A 16,738-nucleotide genomic window follows, 5' to 3' on the forward strand; every position below is an offset into this window, starting at 1 on the left:
TTGAGCAGTTTTCTTCCCAATGTCTGTTCTGTCCCCAGCCCTGTTCTGCGTGCTTTGAGGAGTCCTCAGACATAAGTAGGCCTGGAGTGAATTGTGTTGCATCAAGTTGGAAATGAAGAGCAGCTGAGCTGCTCACTTCATCTTTTCCCTCTGCCATTGAAGGTAGACCAGGGATGAGGGAACCTCCAGAAGTGATTGGACTCCAACTCCCTTTCAGGAATGATGTGAGCTGGAGTCCAGCATCACACGGACGACCACAGTTCCTCCATCCCTGACGCTGGCAGTACTGAGCGAGATGAACCAGTGGTCCGATTCTGTATAAAGCAGTTCCCTGCGTTCTGACAGCTATCGGCATGTGAACAGGTTGCCCTTTCTGGAAAATAGGTCAGGAGCAAGCCGGCCAGCAGTAAAGCACACAGAGTCAGTGGTGTTAACACATTATTAGAAAAAAACCAAACGGAATCTGCACAGGTGTGTCAGGCCTAATGAGCACAGCAACAACTCTTCCTCTGTAGGTCTTGCCCGAATGAAACAGTTGCAGAGACTGTCTTAAGTCCCCTCATCTTCAGGGCTTTTTCCAGACAATTGGACACTGCCTGCATGCACCCTGCCACTTCTCCACTGGTTTCAGCCCTCCTCTGGTTCAGGGAGACAAGGGGAGAGAGGAGATTGTCGCAGCAGGAGGGGGAGACATCTGTGACTCTTCACTAACCAGACTCTTCTCTGCCTCTTGGCCTCCTTCTTCTCCTGCTTCCGCCTCTGATTCTGGACTTCTTGTCATGGAATTCTACTCAATATTGAACCATTGCAGGATTCCCAAAAAAATAGACTAGAGGCAATTAATACTTCATCCAGCAGAGCTTTACTGCTACTGAAGGCAAATGAGCAGAATGGTCACAAATCCAATACATTCAGGATTGGCCCTGTCTATAATAAATCCAGTTGCAGCAGACTTAACTTAAACTTACAATAAGTCTGAAGCTTAACACTATACAGTGGTACCTCGGGTTACATATGCTTCAGGTTACATACGCTTCAGGTTACACACTCCGCTAACCCAGAAATAGTACCTCAGGTTAAGAACTTTGCTTCAGGATAAGAACAGAAATCGTGCTCTGGCGGCGCAGCGGCAGCGGGAGGCCCCATTAGCTAAAGTGGTGCTTCAGGTTAAGAACAGTTTCAGGTTAAGAACGGACCTCTGGAACGAATTAAGTACGTAACCAGAGGTACCACTGTACACACAACACCAACACCAGAAGGAAAAGAGATAGAAAGAGAAAGTGAAACTCTTTCTGGTGTTGTTATTATAGTCAGCATGACCTTGACAGAAGAGATAACATAACCAGTTTCCACCAGCTGTATTCAGCTTCTCTGAAGGAATAACCCAAACATCAGGAACCTCCTGCTTGTATCTTTCACACAGAGAGGCTTCCAGAACCCTCTTGAATTAAGTAGAATAGGACAGATCTAAAAGCACCAGATCAGTATTGTCAGGGACTCAGCGGGAGCGCAGGGAGGAGAGGAGATGGAGAGCGAGGGGGAGCAATCCGAGGGCAGCGTAGGAGAAGATGACAGCAGCCCGATAGATTCCATGAGCCTCTCCAGCGAATCGGAAGATTCACAAAAGGGGGCGCCGATGGGCAGGGCAAGGGGGGACCCAAGGGGGACACCCCAGAAGCAAGGGGCCAGCGGGGACTCCCAGAGCAGCAGTTGGAAATCAGGACCAGCTTCCCCACCAGAGCGTAGTGGGGGGGAGGAGTCCCAGATATCAGAGCCCACATATGCACCACCAGCGAGAGAAGATGAGTCAGGGTTGGCCACGCCTCCATCGGAGAGCGAGGGAACGGTCAAGAGGAAAGTTGCAGGCTGGGCGCGTGCGCCAAGTTCAAATGTACAGGCGAGCGGCACAGAAGGTAGCCCGGATAGGGAACCAGGTCCTAAAGCCCGCCGGAAGGAGGGGGAAGAATCATCAGGGTCAGCGTCAGAGGAGTCCAGGAAGGATGAAACCCTAGCGGGCAGGAGGGCCCAGAGGAGAAAGGAACTTAGGAAGAGGTGGAGCAAAGCGAGAGTCTTAAACTGGTGTGGAAGGGGCGGAGACTCAGACGGGACTTCGCCGGTCTAGGGTTAAGACGTAGAGCTGCGCGCTGCGGCTTTAAAATGGAAACTGAACCTCAATAAAGACTTTTGTACATAACTACAGCCTAGCGTTGGTCCTCTGTGAGCTGGGACCTGGAGGCAGCTCTGACAAGTACTTTATGCACTAAGAAATGCAAACTGACACTTCTCTCTGCCACAGACTCTCCCAGTTCACTAAGCCCTGTTACCTCTTCAGCTTCCAACACCACCTTCTCTCCATCCCTCCCTCTGACCACTCTTCGTCATCCCACCACCAATCCCTGGGCTCTGAGCCTTCTTCCCCGGGGGGTTCCTCCCACCACTTCTCTGTGTCCAACCAGGCCATGGCACCCAGTATACAGTGGTACCTCGGGTTAAGTACTTAATTTGTTCCAGAGGTCCGTTCTTAGCCTGAAACTGTTCTTAACCTAAAGCACCACTTTAGCTAATGGGGCTTCCCGCTGCTGCCAGAGCACGATTTCTGTTCTCACCCTGAAGCAAAGTTCTTAACCCGAGGTACTATTTCTGGGTTAGCGGAGTCTGTAACCTGAAGCGTCTGTAACCTGAAGCATATGTAACCCAAGGTACCACTGTATACTTTGATTGACAGCAGCTGAGAAAGGGTCGTTCTTCTCACCTGCCACCTGAGACTCTTTTCTCCAGGTAAGCTGGGAACTGATCCTGGGACCCATATTAAGGAATATGGGAATCTGCCTTATACCGAGTCAGACCACTGGTCCCCGAAGTTCACTGTTGTCTACACTGACTGGCAGTAGCCCTCCAGGATTTCAGACATGAGCCTTTCCCAACCCTACCAGGAGATTCCAGCAGGATTTGAACCTGCATGCAAAGCAGATACTCTACTCCTGAGCTACAGGTCACCCCTCTTTCTCAGTTTACCAAGAGGCCTGTGCAGACACAGGGGCTGCCATGTTTTTTTCTGGATGCAGTTACAAGGCTGTTGTGATATTTGACTCTACCAAAGATCTCATTCGGGGGGCTGATTCTTAGAGAGAGGTTGAGTCTGCAAACTCCAGCATGGATTGGGTGCTAAACAGGAACCTAGGAAGTTGCCCTAATTCCAAGACGGACCACTGGCCCATCTCGCTCTGTACTGTCTGCACTGACTGGTAGCTGCTCTCCAGGGTTTCAGAAAGGGATTTCTCCCAGACCTTTGTGGCGATGCTGTTGGGGACTGAACCTGGACCTTCTGCTTGCCAGGCAGACGTCCCTCCACTGAGCGGTCTCCCTTCCCTATATAGTGCAACATTTAGTCCTCCTCCCCACAGCAGCTCTTTCCTTAGGCTCAGAGAACCGCATGCTGCCATCTTTCCTTTTCGACTTGTTTCTTTGCTCCCATTTCTGCCGCTCTGACCTTTTGTTTACCATGCGCTTCTTTTCTTTTTGTTACGTCCATTTTTTGCTTGTGTGTGTGTGTGTGTGTGTTCTGTGTGTGTACGTTTTGACACCAAGCCTTCAGCCTCCACTTCAGCAACAAAGCCTGCAGCAACAGCAGCAGCAGCAGCGAAAACCAAGGGCGCCCCCACTGCTTCCGCTGCCCCTGCCAAGCGGCCGGCGTCCACCGCTATGCCAGGCCAAAACAAAAAAGCCACCAGCCCTACCGCAGCCACCACCCCTAAACGCTTGGTGACGAGCGCCGCACGACCCTCCTCCTTAACTCCTAAAGAGCCCAAACCGAAGGTAAGTCGTTTGTTCAAGGGGGGAGGGTTGTAGCCTTGGAGCCGGGTTGTCCTGTTGAGCACATCTGGGCTGTTGGCATCTCGTGCTCTGTCTCTGGATAAATTGCCATTGCTTTGTCCTCCTGTTCAGTGGTGCAGCATTTGCCCTGCCGCCACTTCAGTGAGGAGATTTCACCCCTCCCATATCCAAGAATCTCCTGACGAGTCTGCTGATTCTCCAGAGAGGAGGAGCAGTGTGCTGCTTTCTACTTATTCAGCTCCAGCACCAAGTCAGTCAGTCAGTCAGTCAGTCAGTGTGTCGGAGAGAGAGAGAGACTGAGTGTTAGAGATTGTGTGTTAGGGATAAGGTTGCTGCTAAGAGCAGCTGCAGACACTCAGTGCAGCATTCATTTATGCTTAGACCTATTTAGCTCTGTATATAGTTTTGTATTATAGTTGTAGTTATAGAATAAAAGAAGATATTCTACAGAGCTGCTCTCTGAGTGGTTTATACACTGCTAGACTCTGCTATACTCTGCTGTGCGACGACTGTATTGCGGAAGTGAATCTGGTGCTCACGGCTCTAAGCTGTGGGTCCACAGCACTTTGACTTGTTCCAGTTGAAGAAGGTGGTCTCTGGAAGTGCTACCCAGCTCGCCTAGCCCAGTCGGGGTTGTAGTCCATGAGTCCAGTTGGTGACACTGGCTCAAGGGCGATGCTGACATTCAGACCTTCCAGGAAAGCACATGGTGCATCGCTTCTAAATACAGGTCCAAAATCCACTCAGGAAGAAAGCTAGCATGTCAGGGAAAATCGTAGAGTTGGAAGGGACCCTGAGGATGATCCCTAACCCCTTACAATGCAGGAATATGCAGCTGTCCCATAGGGGGATCGAACCTGCAACCTTGGCGTTATCAGCATCACGCTCTAGCCAACTGAGCTATCCAGGTCTCCTTAGCTTTCTGCACAGAGAGGGTTTGTGTATTAATAGAGGAGGGTTCGTTGGATCTGCATCGCCCTTGTACAGCTCAGGAGGGAAGAGGATGAGGACAAAACTAGAATTTGGTGCCTCTGACGCCACCTGCTGTTGGGCTCCCTTCCTTCCGCCCTACCAGTCCCAGTGGGCGCCAACTGCCAGGGCCGGCTCAAGACATTTTGCTGCCTGAGGAGGACGACAAGATGGCACCCTTCCCCAAGGCCCTTAGAGGAGCCAATTGGACCAGGTTCTTACCCCAATACTGGTCAAAGGAATGCATCTTCCACTGCACTTGACGGCAGCTAGTGTCGGGAATGCAGAGCACTCACAGCTCTGGCCCCTCAGCATCTGCCACCTGAGGCAGCTGCATCACTCTGCCTCATCACAGGGCCAGCCCTGCCGGCTGCTTCTGGTCCCTCCGTTCTCTGGGTGCAGGAGGGTGGGTGGTTCAGCAGCCCTGTTAAAATCCGAAATGAAGGGATGAGCTGTCCCTGAGCAGGAGCCATCGGAGCTTACATTTTAATGGAAATGCGGCCCTTTAGGTAAGTAACCTTAGCTTACGGTTCCCGGTTCCCATAGTTACCAGGCCTCACTCATCAAAATCCTGACACTTTTTATAATTGACTTAGTGTGCCTGGAAACCAGAGCGGGCAGCAAGCATAGGAGAACACTTTGGATCTCTGCCAGGGAAGGGCTGTTTAATCCCAAAATATGTCACCGGTTCTAAATTACCGCTCAGCAATCAGAATCTGCTCTAAAGTATTGTGCAAGGAAAGGAAACCTGTCAAACAAATAAATTTCTCTCCCCCCACCAAAAGCCCCCAATGTTTCTTTGCTGCATCAGTTGTTCATAGATAAATTGATCATTGCCCAGAAATCCCAGATGGTCTCGGACAAACGCCATCTAAGCCTGTGGAGCAATTTTCTTTTTCTGCCTGTAATTAAAAGAGCTTCCTCTTGGCAGATGACCAGAGAAAGGAAGAGGGAGCATGAGTGATTCCAGTGAGCGGAAAAGAGCCAGGGAACTAAGAAATAAATTAATTAAAGGCAGCGCCTTACTTATTTTATAGCATAAGATTTTTACACCACCTGATAGGGAGAAAGGGAAACTGCTGAAACAACCCTCAAAAAAGACAAAGCAGTAGAATCATCAAGAAGAATTTAAAACATCCCAACAATGAAATCATCGATAAACTAAAAAATACATCAACATTCTACATGCCTGGTTCATCTTGTCTGCACTGGTATCAATAGGCAGGGAGTTCCAAAGTGTAGGTCCTGCCACACTAAAAGATAGAAGTGGTCAAGTGTCTTCTAAAGGAACGGCTCCTGTGTAGGCCCTCCGTGAGCAGAAATTAGCCTGTCCCTGCGGACGCAGGTGGCGCTGTGGGTTAAACCACAGAGCCTAGGACTTGCCGATCAGAAGGTCGGCGGTTCGAATCCCCGCGATGGGGTGAGCTCCCATTGCTCTGTCCCTGCTCCTGCCAACCTAGCAGTTCAAAAGCACGTCAAAGTGCAAGTAGATAATAGGTACCGCTCCAGCGGGAAGGTAAACGGTGTTTCCGTGCGCTGCTCTGGTTTGCCAGAAGCGGCTTAGTCATGCTGGCTACATGACCTGGAAGCTGCATGCCAGCTCCCTCGGCCAGTAAAGCGAGATGAGCGCCACAACCCCAGAGTCGGTCACAACTGGTCCTAATAGTCAGGGGTCCTTACCTTGCCGCATCCCACAACTGAGTTTTCTTTTTTTATATATATATATAATATTTATTCAAAATTTAAGAATAACAAAAAAAGAAAAGAAAATTACAAAATACAAAATACAAAAAGAAATAACAACACCAAAAAAGAAAAATAACAATAAAAAGAACTGATTAATCCTTTACATAACTTTCTTCCTTTACTTATTTCCTTGACCTCCTCTCGCCTCCCAATTTTGTATTCTAATTCAGATTGTTATTTCAGCAAATCCTTCCAACCTTATTTTCATTTAATTAGTTTAACATAATATATTACAATTTAACGTCCTCTCTTTTCGTCAATTTCATCAACTCGTCTTTACTTAGTCCTTTATGTCATTTCAACCAAAAACCATCTAGTTTTCTTTTTCCAACATCTTTCTAACAGTCCTTAATTTTACAATGTTTTTGAAGATATACCGTAAATTTCGCTCTATAACACGCAGATTTTTTCTCCTAAAAAGTAAGGGGAAATGTCTGTGCGTGTTATTGAGCGAATGTGTGGTCCCTGGAGCTGACTCGCTGGAGCGCAGGGGCAAAAATAGGCAAAAATCAGGCAAAATAAGATCGGGCGGAGGGAAGGCAGAAGCTGCTGCTTTCCTGCATTCTGCCTCAGAGTCTTACTGCCCACCCGCTTCTGTTGCTGCGTTTGCTCAAACTCAACAAAGAGCAGGGAATCCCCTGCCCTCCTGGCAAGCAGAGGGTTAAGGAAAGGATCGAGTCCTTCCTTCTAATTCTTTCCTAGTCACACTGCGTGCAGGCTCCAGCCCACCACCTCCTCCTCTCCGTGCTCTAGCGACTCGCAGGCAGCCGAAAAACATGCAGGTCGGGGAGAGAGAGAAAGAGGGCTGGCTTGTGGGGGGACAGGGACGACTTTTGCCTTCCTTTCCTCCCCCCCACCCCGTTAAACTCCTCCCCTGCATTCTTAGCCAGCTGCTTCTCCGCACACCCCTCTTGTGCTTCTTGTCCCTTCTGTGTTTTTCCTTCCCTCCCCATTTAAAACGTGGTGACAAAGCACGGATCCACATGGATCCTCAGGATTTTTGCATTGGGTCACCCCAAATTCACCATCAGATCACATAGCATGTTCATGGCTACATCTTGCACCAAAAAAATCACGCACCCACTGTTGTCTGGGGCTGCAATGGTGCAAAAACGTGGTTACAAAGCACGGACCCCCATGGATCCTCAGGATTTTTGCATTGGGTCACCCCAAATTCACCATCAGATCACATAGCATGTTCATGGCTACATCTTGCACCAAAAAAATCACGCACCCACTGTTGCCTAGGGTCACAGTGGTGCAAAAACGTGGTTACAAAGCACGGATCCACATGGATCCTCAGGATTTTTGCATTGGGTCACCCCAAATTCACCATCAGATCACATAGCATGTCCATGGCTACATCTTGCACCAAAAAAATCACGCACCCACTGTTGCCTAGGTCACAGTGGTGCAAAAATGTGGTTACAAAGCATGGATCCACATGGATCCTCAGGATTTTTGCATTGGGCTACTCCAAACTCACTGTCAGATCACATGTCTGTGGCCACAGCATGAACCACAAAAATCATACATCCACTGTTTCATTTAGAATATTTTTTTTCTTATTTTCCTCCTCTAAAAACTATGTGCGTGTTATGGTCGGGTGCGTGTTATAGAGCGAAAAATACGGTACTTTAAATTTCCCACAACTGAGTTTTCTTTCTCACCCCCCAGTCTTCGATTTTACTTCTTCCCCTGGAGATTCTGGGGAGAGAGCTGGTGGAACGTCAAACCTTCAGACCCCTGCAAGCCTACACACATAAAAATGGTCTTGACTCCTGTTAAGTAAGGAGGGGCGAAACCCTTGTGATCCCTCAGCTTTCTGCCCCTTACATACAAGCAAAGGCCTCCTACACTGGCTCCCAGTACGTTTCCGAGCACAATTCAAAGTGTTGGTGCTGGCCTTTAAAGCCCTAAACGGCCTCGGTCCAGTATACCTGAATGAGCGTCTCCACCTCCATCGTTCAGCCCGGACACTGAGGTCCAGCTCCGAGGGCCTTCTGGCGGTTCCCTCGCTGTGAGAAGCCAAGTTACAGGGAACCAGGCAGAGGGCCTTCTCGGTGGTGGCCCCCGCCCTGTGGAACGCCCTCCCAGCAGATGTCAAGGAAATAAACAACTACCAGACTTTTAGAAGACATCTGAAGGCAGCCCTGTTTAGGGAAGCTTTTAATGTTTATTAGGTTATTGTATTTTAGTGTTCCGTTGGAAGCTGCCTAGAGTGGCTGGGGTAACCCAGCCAGATGGGCGGGGTATAAATAATAAATTATTATTATTATTATTATCCTTGACCTGACCGCTGTCAAATACTAAGCAGGCAACATTTGGTCGTCCATTTGGCCAGCGTTCCAAACCTAGGTGAAATCACTCATTTGACCCCAGATAATCTGTTGTTTTTTGCTTGAGGTTGGAGACAGATTTAGGATAAAAGAGAGATTTTTTTGTTTTCAAAAACAGGGTTGGGGTTATCAGCCATTACTTGCTGTTGTGGTTCCTTTGAGCCTGAAACCTACGTAGCCCTTAGGAGCTCCTGATACAGCTAAGTCTGCTATCTCCTCCTACACTCCACCTTTACGATGGTCACTAAATGGAGACCTTATGGCTTTAGCCTCAGGCAAACGTGGCCCACCCCTTTGCTGAACATACAGCTTATGGGAGAATAGCTTGGAAGTTTGCTCACTATTTGGGGACATTTCGATTGGCTGCTGATACAGAATGTGCCTGCCCCCATTAGATCAGGATATCTTGATTTCAGCCAAGCTCTGATTTCCTCCTGAAAAGACAGACTTTCGATTATCTTTTCACATGTTATGGGAAGAGCAGGGGAGACCTTGCAGGGGAAAGCTGCAGACTTTGCGACTCGCTATAGATCTCTTTCCGTGAAGCCCACCCAAGGTTTCAAAACTGAAGGTGGTGCTGTTGGGCATGCAACTCTTTTTCTCAGGGAAAATCTGAACAGGCATCTCAGATGGATGAGAGGTTGGCTTAAGGCGGGAAAGCTCTGTTTGACTTGGGTCCTTTTTGTTCGTTTCTTTCCAGGGGACAGACGCAAAGAGCCCCGATAAGCGGACCTCCCCTTTGAAGCCCCCGTCCGCTACAACTCCTCGGCCGGCCGCAAAAAGCAGCCCAGCCACTCCCAGGCCGTCGACGGCACTTGCAAGTACGAATGCACCAAGGAGCACAGCCACTTCTCCGCCCAAAAGGCCCTCCAGTGAGTATTCCTCTGCCCCAAGCTTGTCGGGAAAAGGGACGTTGGTTTTGGAAGCTGCACGCTCTTGCATTCCAGCTTTGCTAATTCGGCAACCTAGGGACATGTAGCTCAGTGGGTAGAGCCTCTGCTTTGCATGCAAAAGCTTCCGCGTTCGGTACCCAGCGGCATCTTCAGGTCTGGAAGTAACCCTTTTCTGAAACCCTGGAGAGACACAGCCGGTGAGTGTAGCAGACATGGCCAAGCTAGATGGACCCAGCAAGAAAGGACTTCTCCATGCGGTTCATTGTTAACCTGTGGAACTTCCTCCCACAGGAGGCAGTCATGGCCACCAACCTAGATGGCTTTAGGAGAGGATGAGACAAATTCATGCAGGTGAAGGATATCAATGGCTACAGTTGGCGGCCGCAATGCTTCTGAATGCCAGTTGCAGAATAATGGCCCTTGTGCCTGAACCCTGCTTGTAGGTTTCCCAAAAGAGGCATCTAGTTGGCTACTGGGAAATCAAGATGCTGCACTAGAAGGGCCATTGGCCTGATCCAGCAGGCTGCTATGTGTGTCAGAAGACATCTTAGGGAAGTTTTTAACGTGTGATATTTTACTGTATTTTTTGGTTTCTATGGAAGCCGCCCAGAGTGGCTGGGGAGGCCCAGCCAGATGGGCGGGGTATAAATAATAAATTATTATTATTATTATTATTATTATTATTATTATTATTATTATTATTATGTCTGACTCCATCTAAGGCAGCTTCTAACGTACTTTTGTGTTAAATGTCAACCCCAGGGACTGAGGAACAGGACCTCACTGTTAGTTGGCCCAGCCTGTGTACAATCTGGGCTGTATACTGCTTCAAGCTTAAATTCCTAAATCTACCGGTGGAGACATATTAGACTGAATCTCATAAACCAGCCGTGCTCTGTGTATGGTTTGCTTGATAAATAGCACTGTGCAGAACTTCTAGTTGTTTCCCACAGTGGGGAAAACAAGCAATTCTTGCAGTGTTTATACTGGGTCATCGCAATCGAGGATTTCTTCTTCTTCGTCTTACGAGTTTCCCAGTGGCTGGGAGCTGCCTGAGTACCTTTGTTCAATCCAGCATGTCGGTTTCTCACTGCTTTGCTGTCGGTGCAGGATTTGATCTACCCTGACACTGAATATTTCCCCTGCCTTGTGTGGAGCGTAGCGCATTGCGAGTTGCAATTCTTAAGAGCAATGTGTCTCTTCAGATCAGAGAGAGGGAGAGAATGGCCAACTGCCTTGGAGGCTATTTTGGGCTTAGACGAGATGGAAAACAGTAACACTAGGAATCGCATTTTAAAATGGCTAGGTTAGACCCATTGAAATAAATAGATTTAAGTAACAAATCCATTTATTTCAGCAGATCTCCTCTGAACATGATAGTGTTTGTGTATCACCCCTAGCATTTGTGTTGCACATTCTCTCTTTCTTTGCTTTTTTATTGATTCATATATGCTGCTTACATCCCAAAATGCCTATGGAGATGGTACACATTTAGCATCCAGGAGGCAAGATGATGTGGGTGGTGGAGCCCAAGGTGCCATGCACAGTTCTCCCCATTTTTTAGCCTCAAAACAACCCAGAGAGGTAGGTTAGGCTGAGAGAGCATGACTTGCCCAAGGTCATTCAGTGTGTTCCCTTAGCTGAGCGGGGATTTGAACCTGGGTTTCCCACGGGTGGCGCTGTGGATTAAACCACAGAGCCTAGGGCTTGCCGATCAGAAGGTCGGCGGTTCGAATCCCCGCGACGGGGTGAGCTCCCATTGTTTGGTCCCAGCTCCTGCCAACCTAGCAGTTCGAAAGCACCTCAAAGTGCAAGTAGATAAATAGGTACCACTCCGGCGGGAAGGTAAACGGCGTTTCCGTGCGCTGCTCTGGTTTGCCAGAAGCGGCTTAGTCATACTGGCCACATGACCCGGAAGCTGTACGCCGGCACCCTCGGCCCGTAAAGCGAGATGAGCGCCGCAACCCCAGAGTCGGCCACGACTGGACCTAATGGTCAGGGGTCCCTTTACCTTTACCTTCCTTAGTCTAGCACACTAACCACTACACCACGCTGCCATGAGAGAAGTGTAGGGTGTTGGGAATCCTGACAGGGGCGGTGGTAGCCTGCTTAGCTGTGGCACCAGCAAGGCCCTGCCGTGGACTGACCCCGGCAGAGCAGAGGTTCAGCTCGGCTGCTGTCTTTGTGTGTTGTGCAGCCATCAAGACAGACGCAAAACCTGCCGATGCCAAGAAGACCGTCGCAAAATCGCCATCAGGTAACCCGCTCTCCTTGCTTTGCTTCCTGCTTGCTTGTTTGGGTGGCCACATGGGGCTTCTTTGGGTGGTTTTGTGGCTTCCCCTGCTGATGGCCCTCTCTTCTTCTTCTTCCTCCTCCTCCTCCTTCTGTTCCTCCTTCGGCAGCCGACCTCAGCCGTCCAAAGAGCGCCCCGGCCTCCACCGCTGCCAAAAGCAGCAGCACCACCCCGACCGCTGCTGCCCCCGGCCTGCCCGGAGCAGCCGCTAGCCGGCCCAAGCCAGCCACACCCAGGCTCTCGGGGACTGGGAGCTCTGCCGCCGAGCCCAAGAAGGCGTCCACGCTCAAAACTGCACCAAAAACCAGCCCCATTGCCAAGCCTTCCCGGCCCCCCACCAGTAGCGTGTCGGCCCCCGACCTGAAGAACGTCCGCTCCAAGATCGGCTCCACAGACAACATCAAGCACCAGCCTGGCGGAGGACGGGTAAGTCCCCCTGGCCCATATCTCTCTGGGCGATTGGTTGCCTGTGCTCACATGGCACTCTCCCAGCGATGATGGATCACAACTCCCATGATCCCTGTCTCTTGGCCATGCTGGCTGGAGTGGATGGGAGTTGAAATCCAGGGTGCTACCTTTGCACAGTGGTGGGGAAACAGTGGCTTTCCAGGTGCTGCTAGACTACAACTCCCAGTAGCCTTAGCCAGCATGGTCAGTGGCTAAGGATCATGGGAGTTGTAGTCCAGCAAAACCTCCAGAGAGCCGCAGATTGCCATGTCCTTCTTGTAGAAGGAGCTGCTGCTGCTGCTGTCCTCAAGCCCCTCACACTTGCTGTGAGGCCTTAGTTCTTTTTTTCAGCAGAGAAGCGGGTGCTTTGGATCTGGAAATGCAGAGCTCAGACCTTTGGGGGGGTCGCTTTCGAAGGAAAGGATTTGAGCCTGTCTGCATGGTCCAGCCAGGAGAGTGCTTGTAGGACAGGCAAAGAGCTTTTGATGTGGCTCTCTTACAGAGCCCCCTTTGGGCCGCTGCTGTGTTCTGCAGGTTTGGCTAATCCCCAAATTTTCAGGGTGAGAGACTGATCCCTCTGTAGAGGTGTCATCTTTGTGTGGCCAAACACATCTCAAATTATTGAGCCTCTGCTTGTGCTCAGTTTCTCGTAGACAGCATGAAAGACCAGTGGAACAGGTCTCTGTTTGGATTAATTTTGTGAGATCCCTCTTGCAGGGGCAGAATCGGGGCCTTAAATCTGCTGGGGTTCTTATGTTGCCCTGGTTCTTATGTTGCCCTGGCTTATTAATGCATTCACTTCCCCTTCAGTAACAACCCACGGACTCTCCCCAGCCTTAAATCTGCTAACATGTTGGAAGAGATGGGTTGAATTATTGGGGCTTTAGATCTCTCCCTGTGGATAAATGGTGGGGTGATTTGTGTGCCCCATCTGCAAGGATGGAAACGTCAGCACCCCTAAAAGAGATTTTGGGCCCCACCCATGGGGGAGAGTTGGCTGTCCTTGGCTCTCAACTCCCTTCCAAATCAGGATCAGAAATTGCATCATCTTCAGCAGTGCCAAAAGGAATGGTAATGGCCATATCAGTGTCCAAAGAGTCCATAGTTCCTTTCAGAGCTTCCTTGATATGTGCATGACCCAAGGCTTGTCAGCAAGATTCTCCAGTTGTTTAAATGTCCTATACTTCCTGGGGATAAGGACCAGCATTATGAGACCGCAGACAGAAGACCCACTTGAGGTCAGCACACACAGATTAATGTGAGATTTGTCTATATAGAAATACATAGAAAGCTGCCTTATACAGTGGTGCCCCGCAAGACGAAAAACCCGCTAGACGAAAAACCCGCTAGACGAAAGGGTTTTCCGTTTTGGAGGCGCTTCGCAAAATGAATTTCCCTATGGGCTTGCTTCGCAAGACCAAATGTCTTGCGAGTTTTTCTGAATTTTTTTCCCTTTCCCCCCCTTTTTCTAAGCCGCTAAGCTGCTTATCTAGGGACGCAGGTGGCGCTGTGGGTTAAAGCCTCAGCGCCTAGGACTTGCCGATCGAAAGGTCGGCGGTTCGAATCCCTGCGGCGGGGTGCGCTCCCGCTGCTCGGTCCCAGCGCCTGCCAACCTAGCAGTTCGAAAGCACCTTCGGGTGCAAGTAGATAAATAGGGACCGCTTACCAGCGGGAAGGTAAACGGCGTTTCCGTGTGCGGCTCTGGCTCGCCAGATGCAGCTTTGTCACGCTGGCCACGTGACCCGGAAGTGTCTCCGGACAGCGCTGGCCCCTGGCCTCTTGAGTGAGATGGGCGCACAACCCCAGAGTCTGTCAAGACTGGCCCGTACGGGCAGGGGTACCTTTACCTTTACCTTTAAGCTGCTTATCTGCTTATCCGCTAAGCTGATAAGCCGCTAAAAGCTGCAAAGCCGCTAATAGCGCTAATCTGCTAAGCCGCTAATGGGCTTGCTTCGCAAGACGAAAAAACCGCTAGACGAAGAGAATCGCGGAACGGATTCTTTTCGTCTTGTGAGGCACCCCTGTATTGAGTCAGAAGGGGCAGGTGGGGCTCATCTGCCTGGGAAGGTAGCTCATTTAAGAGGAGAAAAACTCTGATCCTAAACCTCCGCTGCTTTGTGGAATATATTTGGAAGAAGAAAGGGCGAAGGAATAAACCCTACACAAATCAGCCCAGCTGGTGCCGGATATATTGCTGTGCTTTCTTTTGGACCACGTCAGTGAGGCCGAGAGGGTGATCTTGTTGTCTAGACCAGTGTTTCCCAACCTTGTGCCTCCAGCTGTTTTTGAACTACAACTCCCATCATCCCTGACTAGCAAGACCAGTGGCAAGGGATGATGGGAATTGTAGTCCAAAAAGAGCTGCAGGCACAAGGTTGGGAAACACTGGTCTAGGCAGCCCAGAACCTCCAGACACACTGCCCAGGCTTGCGCCCCAGGGTGTTCACTTTGGTGCTGCTAACACAGCGGTTTGACTTCACTCCTGAATCTGCACTTCATTGTCTCTTGAGACAGATGGGTGCCAACAACAGCAATTGAGTCAGACCATTGGTCCACCCAACTCACTATGCTGGCTGGCATCAGCTCTGCACGTTTTTAGACAGGGACATTCCCAGACATACCTGGAGTTTCCATTGGGCATTGAACCTGGGATGTTCTGAATGCAAAGCAGATTCTCCACCTCCGAGTTACGACGACCTTCCCCTTTGCTAGCCCTTCCTAAAGCTGGTACAAACCAGCCCTTAGCCACATTTAAGAGAAGCTGAAACAAAACAGTATTTTGACATGTCCCGCAAGAAAGACCAATGGGAAGAAAGGAAGGGAGCAAGACTGGCTTGAGCTGCTTTGGCTGCTGCTGGGAGCCAGGATTCAGAGGGGAGACCCTCTGAATCCTGGCACCCCTTTGACTCTAGAGCTTCCACAGTAAAGAAGTGTATTTTAATGGAATGCATGTTCACAGCCTAATTGTTCTCTCCCAGTTGGCTGCTCCCTCCTGAGTCTTCCCTCTGTTCGTGATGCATTAGAAGAATTTGTGATGGAGCAGGTTGCCCTGTCTTTAGGTGCCTTTACTTCAAAGAGCAGGAAGGCAGCCCCTGTTCCTTAGACATCCGCAAGCATCAGACACCGGCAGGGAGCCTCTGGCTTCCTGCAGTGGCTGCTGAGTCTCTGACCTGTGTTTCCAGGCCTGAAACTGCTCAGTACCATCTGCACCATTGTCTCGTTGTTCCCTAGGGTGGGCTTGAAGCAATCAGCCTTAGCAGAACCCAGCTTTGACTGCAAGAATGTTTGGGGGTTAAAAGCCCCCCCCCCCCGAGGCTCACAGTGGCACAGGAATCTTACCTAATGCCGACAACAACCCGGTGTTTTTTCAAAAGAGTGGGAACCCCAGAAGACAAATGGTTTTGTGGGCTTTCGAGAAATTAATTCCAACTTTCATCCAGGGACTGTTTTCAGGGTGGAGGTGTCTGGGTCAAGAGACTGTGCCCTTTGGATATTGGTGGATAGCAAAAACAGGCGTTCCGTCTTGGGAGACCTGTAGCTTGGAAGAGCTGTCCAACATCCTTAGATTAGAAGTTGGGGCTTGCATTGCCCCTGACTGAGCAACTGCCACATTTTGCCCCAAACCATAATTTGGGGGTGGAGAGCCATTTACCAGACTCCCCAGTTTGTGCCATGCTGCGCCGGCTCTTGAAGACTGTCTCCAGGCTTGAGCATCACACAGGTGCTGCTGTGACCATCGTGGACAGCAGGGGAAAGGTCCCTACGTTGCAAAAGGGAGACCCCCCCCTTAGCTAGCATTTCAGGTGGGGGGGGGTCTTCCACCCAGGTCTCCCAGCTCCAGGCAAGGAGGCTACTTTCTTGAGCCATTGCCCTGAGCTTCTCCCCCTCTCCCACCCCATCAGACCACCACCTCCCACCTGTGTGCGGGTTCCTCCCTGGCCTGTCAGATCCCCATGAATGTTGTTTTAGACATCCAGCTCCCCCCCCCCATCATTGCTTTTCGTTTCGTTATATTTTTATTTCCTTTCATGATGCAAAAAGTCACCCTCCATTTGTCTCCATTTAGGCAAAAGTAGAAAGAAAGGCAGAGTCCGCCGCGGCTGCCCGAAAGCCCGAACTCAATGCAGTATCTAAAACGGCCCCCACTAAAACGGCTGTTTCAAAAGAGGGCGCCCCAAAGCAGCCCAATGGGAAAGTGAGTTCCATTTCAGACTTCT

General features: G+C 50.1%; 1 protein-coding gene and 1 long non-coding RNA gene across 15 annotated transcripts in view; one reads left to right on the forward strand and one right to left on the reverse strand.

Moving 5' to 3' along the window:
• Window positions 1-16,738, forward strand: part of MAP4 (microtubule associated protein 4) — a 209,747-nt gene that overhangs the window by 175,700 nt on the left and 17,309 nt on the right. For 9 of the 14 annotated variants that reach the window (XM_079996307.1, XM_079996310.1, XM_079996301.1 and 6 more), the window contains 5 exons: window positions 3,589-3,816; window positions 9,589-9,760; window positions 11,979-12,038; window positions 12,184-12,500; window positions 16,588-16,716. In XM_079996307.1, coding sequence (XP_079852433.1) covers window positions 3,589-3,816; window positions 9,589-9,760; window positions 11,979-12,038; window positions 12,184-12,500; window positions 16,588-16,716 — 906 coding nt within the window. The remainder of the gene's footprint in view (window positions 1-3,588; window positions 3,817-9,588; window positions 9,761-11,978; window positions 12,039-12,183; window positions 12,501-16,587; window positions 16,717-16,738) is intronic. The other 5 variants (XM_079996312.1, XM_079996313.1, XM_079996303.1 and 2 more) reach the window with 3 other exon arrangements.
• On the reverse strand, window positions 3,831-9,270 carry LOC307199347. The gene is made up of 3 exons (XR_013831911.1): window positions 8,186-9,270; window positions 4,518-6,136; window positions 3,831-3,970 (listed from the first exon to the last, which is right to left on the reverse strand). It is a non-coding gene; the product is annotated as an uncharacterized lncRNA (long non-coding RNA).

Source organism: Podarcis cretensis (genome assembly GCF_951804945.1).
Source record: "Podarcis cretensis genome assembly, chromosome: 12".
Taxonomy (NCBI): Eukaryota; Metazoa; Chordata; class Lepidosauria; order Squamata; family Lacertidae; genus Podarcis; species Podarcis cretensis.